The sequence below is a fragment of the Macaca nemestrina genome, chromosome 11, assembly GCF_043159975.1.
Source record: "Macaca nemestrina isolate mMacNem1 chromosome 11, mMacNem.hap1, whole genome shotgun sequence".
In the NCBI taxonomy this organism is placed as follows: domain Eukaryota; kingdom Metazoa; phylum Chordata; class Mammalia; order Primates; family Cercopithecidae; genus Macaca; species Macaca nemestrina.
Window position 1 is genome coordinate 120748596 of NC_092135.1, and position 7795 is coordinate 120756390.

The 7795-nt window shown below is 43.7% G+C and overlaps 1 protein-coding gene across 2 annotated transcripts in view; it reads right to left on the reverse strand.

The window, feature by feature from the left end:
• The window catches only part of LOC105481307 (phenylalanyl-tRNA synthetase subunit beta), an 80357-nt gene extending 78972 nt beyond the window's left edge, over positions 1–1385 (reverse strand). Inside the window, exon 1 of one of the 2 annotated variants that reach the window (XM_011740810.3) lies at positions 1228–1385. In XM_011740810.3, coding sequence (XP_011739112.1) covers positions 1228–1285 — 58 coding nt within the window. In that variant the 5' untranslated portion in view covers positions 1286–1385. The remainder of the gene's footprint in view (positions 1–1227) is intronic. The other variant, XM_011740811.2, reaches the window with a different exon arrangement.
• Positions 1386–7795: the final 6410 nt, after the last annotated feature.

Here is a 7795-nt window from a genome sequence, read left to right on the forward strand (position 1 = left end):
CTTATTTTGGAAAGCGGTGGCTGTCATTAAACCAGTTAGGCCTTTGTTATCACACTGAGCGCTAAAAAGAAAAAAACAGCTCTCACAAACCAGTTGGTACAGTCTTTATACAAGCTAAAAATTATGGGGTGGGGGCCGCGTGCGGTGGCTCACGCCTGTAATCTCAGCATTTTGGGAGGCCGCGGCTGGCGGATCACGAGGTCAGGAGTTCAAGACCAGCCTGGCCAAGATGGTGAAACCCGGTCTCTCTAAAAATACAAAAAAAAATCAGCCAGGCGTGATGGCAGCCGCCTGTAATCCCAGCTACTCGGGAAGCTGAGGCAGAGAATTGCTTGAACCGGGTGGCGGAGGTTGCAGTCAGCCGAGATAGTGCCACTGCACTCCAGCCTGGGCGACAGACCGAAACTCCTTCTCAAAAAAAAACAAAAAGGGTGGGGCACCTGCTACGGCTGTGAGGTAACTGATAACTGCACTTAATATCTCCCTCCTTTTTGCAATGGTTGTGTTTTTAGAACTGAATAAAAGATGAAATGTAGAATGAAGTCTACGCCCACTGAATACTCCTCATCCAGGTCTCAGATCAAATGTTACCACCCTATCTAAAGTTGTTCTTGGCACAACACCTCTTCTTTCCTTGATGGCATTTAACATTATCCGAAATCATTTTATTAATGTGCTGGTTAATTGTCTGCCTCCATCAGACAGAACGTGGACCTGACGTGTCATGTGCACAGCCCTAGTCCTAAGCTCTTCGAACAGTGCCTGACACATAACAGGCGCTCAGGAAACATTAATAAGACGAAGACAGATGGAATGCCTTTCTCCATCCCGCTGCACAACTCTCTCCTCCTACCCCCTTATAAACTGAGTTCCCACAGCGCTCTTATTGCAATGAACTGGCTACGCTCGGGATACAACCCCGGGTTTCCTTCCTGTTCTATCCCCTGGCTTGGATGTCGGTGCCAGGCACGCTGTAGGCACTCGATGGCAGATCGCTGAATGAATGACACGGCGAGCCGGGCACGAGCAGTGGCACCCCTGCGATGCCGGTTCCGAGGCTACCACAGCCCAGTCGGACCGCCACCATCATCGGCCCTCCAGTATAAACCCCGGCCTCCCGGGGCCAAAACCTTCAGGAAGACATGAATGTCACCACAATGCCCTTTAGGAGGGAGGCCCAGCCTCCAAGAAGAGGCGTAGGCCCCAATGTATAGGGCCGGCACTCACTGTAGGTGCGGCCCAGGGCTTGGAAGAGCAGATCACGCTTCAGGCTGACAGTCGGCATGGCGAGTCGAACTCATTGCGCCTGCGCGGCGAGCTGACCCGGGATTCCCTAGCGAGGCGCGTAGGACCCGCCTCTTCTTGTGCGAGCTGTCTTGAATATCGCCATTCTGCTGCCAACAGTTCCAGTTCTTATTTTAACCTAAAAACACTCATCTTGCCATTACCTCGCTGACTAAATGTATCTTTATGGGACTAATAGCTTAAAAACCTGTAAGAGACATATAATTTGATAGCACTGGCTAGGATTTGTCAGGCATTGTAACGTACTGTCCCTGAAGTCCCGGATGCTTCCAGCGCGCTAAGGGCAGGGCGGAGAGAGGGGCGCGTCAGGGAGGGGGCGGGGCCTCCACGTGGGAAATCTTGCCTGGAGGTGGTGGAAAGGCGAGAGGAGACGGTTCAAGGCTTCCTGCAGAGAAAGGTGTGCAACTCCTGGCGGCGGGAGAGGGGCTGTTAACAGACCTCAGTTTTTACTTCATTCTTTAATCTCTCCTATACTCGTATAAGTGATATACCTGTGTTTCTTTTGAACTTTACGGCAGCCCTATAAGGGAGTCTTTGTAAGAGACCTCCTTTTTAGTCTATTTGCTCAGTGCTCTCTGCTGTCAGTGGGCTGTGCTCAGCCTTCCTCCTTAAAACGACCCTGAGTGTAGTAGGCTGAATAACGGCCCCCAGTAGTATCAGACCCTAATCCCTGCAACCTCTAAATGTAACTTTATATAGAAACAGCGCCTTTGCAGATTAAGGATTTTGAGATAAAGATTATTATCCTGGATTCTAAAGACGGACCCTGAATGGAATCACAGTATCCTCATAAAAACATAAAAGGGAGGTAGAGAGAGACGATGTAGCCACAGTGGCAGCCACAACCCAAGGATGCCAGCAGCCACCAGAAACAAAGAGACAAGCACACTCTGGGAGTGAGGGGGTGGAGGAGTGGGGAGCATCAAAAATAGCTAATAGATGCTGGGCTTAATACTTAGGTGATGGGATGATCTGTGCAGCAAACCACCATGGCATACGTTAACCTATGTAACAAACCTTCACATCCTGCACATGTACCCCTGAAATAAACAGAGACAAGGACAGATTCACGCCCAGCCTATGGGGCAGCCGTGTAATACATGCTGGTTTGGGCCCAGTGAAACTGATTTTGGGTTTCTGGCCTCCAGAACTATGAGAGCATAAATTTTTGGTTTAAGTCAGCAAGTTTGTGGTAATTTGTTTCAGCAGCCAAGGGAAACTAATATATCAAGGTAGGTACCATTATCCCTGTTTTACCAGTAATGAAACTAAGGCACAACCTGGCATTTCCAGGGGGAGACTTGCCCTAATCCTTTCTACTGTACAGTGAGTGAGGGCTTCTTCCAAGGTCCTTCACATGAGGAGACAAAAGCTGAGCCAGATGTAGGACACTCTAACTACTAATCAAGCAGTTTTTCACTACACAGTATTAGCTGCCTTCCATGGGAAGGCAGTCCCTTCCCAATGACCAACATAACAGATTGGCAACACCCCATAAATGGCAAACATGCCCAATGCAAAATACAGTTTTCCACCTAAAATTGGTGCTTCGTGCTCAATTAATAAGCAAAGGACTAGTGCCAGGCACGATGGCTCACACTTGTAATCCCAACACTTTGGGAGGCTGAAGTGGGCAGATCACTTGAGGTCAAGAGTTCGAAACCAGCCTGGCCAACATGATAAAACCCCATCTCTACTAAAATTACAAAAATTAGCTGGGTGTGGTAGCAGGCACTTGTAATCCCAGCTACTGGAGAGACTGAGGACTGAGGATCACTTTAACCCAGGAGGCAGAGGTTGCAGTGAGCCAAGATCATGCCACTAGACTCCAGCCTGGGTGACAGAGTAAGACTCTGTCTCAAAAACAATAACAACAACAACAACAAATAATAATAATAAATAACAAAAGGTCTTCCTGCTAACCTGCTCAGATTTGGACACTCCAAAGTGTTCTGTGGCCTCTGAACCTCAGTTTCCTCATCTACAAAACAGGGATAATAATATACAACTCAGAGAATTATTGTGTCTCATACCTATAATTCCAGCACTTTGGGAGGTGGAGGCTGAAGGATTACTTGAGCCCAGGATTTCAAAACCAGCCTGGGCAACAGAGTTGGACCCCGTCTCTAAACAAAAAGAAAGATTAACCAGGCATGGTGGCACACACCTATGATCCCATCTATGCAGATCACTTGAGCCCGGGAGGTCGAGGCTGCGGTGAGCTGTGATCGTGCCACAGCACTCCAGCCTGGGTAACCAAGTGAGACCTTGTCTTAAAAACTAAAAAAGAATTATTGTAAGAATTTGAAATAATATTCATAAATAACTAGTATAGTTCTTACCATGCTAGAGGTCCTGGAAATAGGGCAACTGTCATTATTATTTTTAATCCTCCTAGTTTTCTGCTAGTCTCAGACCACCAACGGGCATTCCGTTCCCATCTCTCACATCCCCCAACTGACCCATCCTACTTTTTATCATTGCACACGTTACAGGTACTCTGTCCCTTCTCTGTGAGAAGCTAAACTGTTAGAAGATTCTAATGGAAAAGAGGAAACTAGGCCACTAGGGCTCATCGCAAACGGCATTAGCTAACTGAAAGGAAAGGTACATGGAAAATGATGAGATCACATATCAAAAAATGTAGGTGCATGCTTCTTTCATCTAATTTTGGGGCCAGACCGAAAGCAGGAATGAGGAGGCAGCATTTCCTAGGAATGAAAAGCAAGCTGGACAAAAGACATAAAAAACTCTCAGCTTAGCAGAAATTAAGGAGATGCAAATTAAAATTATAAGGACATACATGTTTATACCTATGAGACTGGTAGAAATCTTAAAGTCTGAAAAAAATCAGATCTTGGCAAGAATTTTGGAGTATAACTTGATATAACCTCTTTGGAAAATATGGCCTTACCTAGAAAAATGGGGCATGTCCATATCCTACTACCCAGCAATTGCACTTCTAGGAATATTCCCCAGAGAAACTCTTACCCATGTGCACCAGAAGACTCAAATAAGAATTTTCATGGTTACATGGTTCTTTGTAACAGAAAGCTAGAAACAACCCAATGTTTGTCAATACTAGAATGGGTAGACAGTTATGATAAATTTATACAGTGAAGCACCATACAGCTGTGTAAACAAATGAACTACACCTGTGTGTATCAACTTGGATAACTCCTACATTGTAATTTTGAGGGAAAAATGTAAATCACAGAAGAATATGTACTGTATGATGTCATTACTATAAACACTAAAAACCAGGCTAACCTAAAGAGTATATTGTTAGTCATACATAAATAGAATGGTAAGCCTGTAATAAAAAGCAGATGATAACAAACATAAAGTATGAGACCAGTTAGTTCTGAGTGAGATGGAAGGACTGCAGCCTGGAGTGTTGGAATACCTGTATTACTCAGAATCCTCCAGATAAATAAATAGGAAATAGGTAGATAGATATTTATTATAAAGTATTGTCTCACACCATTATGAAAACTGAGAAGTCCCACAGTCTACCATCTGCAAGCTGGAGACCCATGGAAATCAGGGAAGTAGTTTGAAGCCCTGAGAGCTGAAGAGGTGGTAGTGTAGATGCTGTCTCAATGCCTGAAAACCAGGAGAACTGAGAACAGGGAAAGATCTATGGCCCAGCTCAAGTAGTCAGACAGAGAGTGAATTCAGCCTTCCTCCCCCTCTTTATTCTCTTCAGGCCCACCATGGATTGGATAATACCTACCCACATTGGGGTGGGCAATTTGCTTTACTCAGTCGGTCCATTCAAATACTAATCTTGGCTGGGTGCTGTGGCTCACGCCTGTAATCCCAACAACACTTCGGGAGGCTGAGGCAGGCAGATCACTTGAGGTCGGAAGTTTGAGACCAACCTGGCTCACATAGCAAAACTCCGTCTCTACTAAAAATACAAAAATTAGCCGGGCATGGTGGCGCACGCCTGTAGTCCCAGTTACTTGGGAGGCTGAAGTAGAGGAATCACTTAACCCAGGAGGCAGAGGCTGCAGTGAGCCAAGGTTGCACCACTGCACTCCAGCATGGGCAACAGAGCAAGACTCCATCTCAAAAAAATAAAAACAAACCCCAGTCCTTTCCAGGAACACCCTCACACACCCAGAAATAATGTTTAACCAGCTACCTGGGTACCCATTAGCCCAGTCAAGTTGGACATAAAATTAACCATCACAATACTCAAAAGGGTTTCAAAAATATTAGTAATGCTCTATTTTATCTGGTATACCTTTGTGGATGTATTTTAAGCAAGTAAAGATGAAGGTGGGAAACAACAGATAAGTGTGGCACTCTATTTCAGGGATGGGGAGACGTGAATGCTGGGTGGCAGATAGCTGAGCAGAAACACAACAGGAGTACTTGACACTTGATTTCACTTTAAGGTGTTCTTTTTCCTCCATAAAGGGCTTTCTTTTTTTTTCTTTTGAGATGGAGTTTCGCTCATAGCCCAGGCTGGAGTGCAATGGCTCATTTTGGCTCACTGCAGCCTCCACCTCCTGGGTTCAAGCAATTCTCCTGCCTCAGCCTCCTGAGCAGCTGGGATTACAGGCGCCTGCCACCATGCCCAACTAATTTTTGTATTTTTAGTGGAGATGGGGTTTTACCATGTTGGCCAGACTGGTCTCGAACTCCTGACCTCAGGTGAATCACCTGCCTTGGCCTCCCAAAGTGCTAGGATTACAGGTGTGAGCCACCATGCCCGACCCGGATAAAGGGCTTTTAAAAAACTTTTGTCTAATTTATTATTATTTTCCTTTATAGGTTATGGGGTTTAGGTTATGTTTTAAAAGGTCTTTCTTAATCCCAAGATTATTTTTTTTTTAAGTTTGTTTCTCAGAGTACTTGAATGGGTTTTTATTTTTCTTTTGCATTTAAATCTCAGATCTTTCTGAAATTTGTTTTGGTTTTGGAGTGACTGAATGAACCAGCTTTATTTTTGTTTTTAAACAATTCAGTTAATACTTTATTTATTAAATAAGCTTCTTTTTACCCATGGATTTGAAATATGTTCTTTTTAAAATTTCCATATATATATATCTATATGTTTAGGTTTATTCCTAAACTATCTGTTCCATTGCCCATAGGAAGCTTTTTCAATTATTATAGTGCTATAATACATTTTAGTATTTGGAAAAGTTAGTAAGTTAGTGTACCTTCAATGCCTTCTTTTTCAAAACTTTCATGACTTTTATCTCATGTTAATTTTTCTATATGAACTTTAAGATTTCTTCAAGTTTTGGAAAACATTCTCTTCTCATTTATTAGGAATCAAACATCATTTATGGATTAATTTAGGAATCTTTCCATCCGAGAACCACAGGCTCCGTGTAAGTTCTTGAGTGTGCCAGGCAGTGGCCCACCTTGGGCCTTCTGCTTGAATGTTCCTGCCCATAGATTCCCAAAGAGCTAGATCCCTTGGCTCCTTGAAGTCGTCCCAGAAAAGCCTGTCCCTGACTGTACTATTAGTTATGGTTATCAGATATAAACGTCTCTCTCTGCTAAAACATGATCCTGTAAGGGCAGAGATTTTTGTGTTTTGTTCACTAACACATGCCAAGAACCTCAAACAATGCCTGGCACAAAGCAGACCATCAATAAATATTTGAAGTTTTAACATTAGGAATACTTGGCATATTACCTTTTCTTTTTATTACTATATATTTCAATGCTAAGAAAATGAGCAAAGGAAGTGAGCACCAATTAAATACAAACAAAAAACAAAAAGAGAAGAGAATGTAAATTAAAACAACAGTGCAAGTCGTGTATATTTTCTCCAGGGAGACTGGCAGGCATTAAAGAAACAAATCATACCAACCCTGTATTGGCAAGAATTTAGGAAGTTGACACTTTAACTCCTGTTGGGGATATAAGTATTAGTTTGACAATATGAATCAACATATTAAAGATTTTTCTCTTTGATCCTAAAATTCCACTCCTGTAATTATTCTAAGGAAATAATGAAACAAGTCTTTGTAATGTAGAAAATGTTGAAACAACCTAAACGTTCAACAATATGAGCTTGATTAAATAGAGTATGATACCCTTATGCAGTAAAATACTGTGCAAACATTAAGAATGATGTTAGCTGACCGGACATGGTGGCTCATGCCTGTAATCCCAGCACTTTGGGAGGATGAGGCGGGTGGATCACGAGGTCAGGAGTTCAAGACCAGCCTGGCCAAGATGGTGAAACCCTGTCTCTACTAAAAACACGCACACAAAAAATTAGCTGGGTGCGGTGGCGGACGCCTATAATCCCAGCTACTCAGGAGGCTGAGGCAGGAGAATCACTTGAACCCAGAGGGCAGAGGTTGCAGTGAGCCAAGATCACGCCACTGCACTCCAGCCTGGGCAACAGAGTGAGACTCCGTCTAAAAAAAAAAGATACTGGCGATCTACTTTTTTTTAGATGGACTCTCACTCTATCACCCAGGTTGGAGTACAGTGGCATGATCTCAGCTCACTG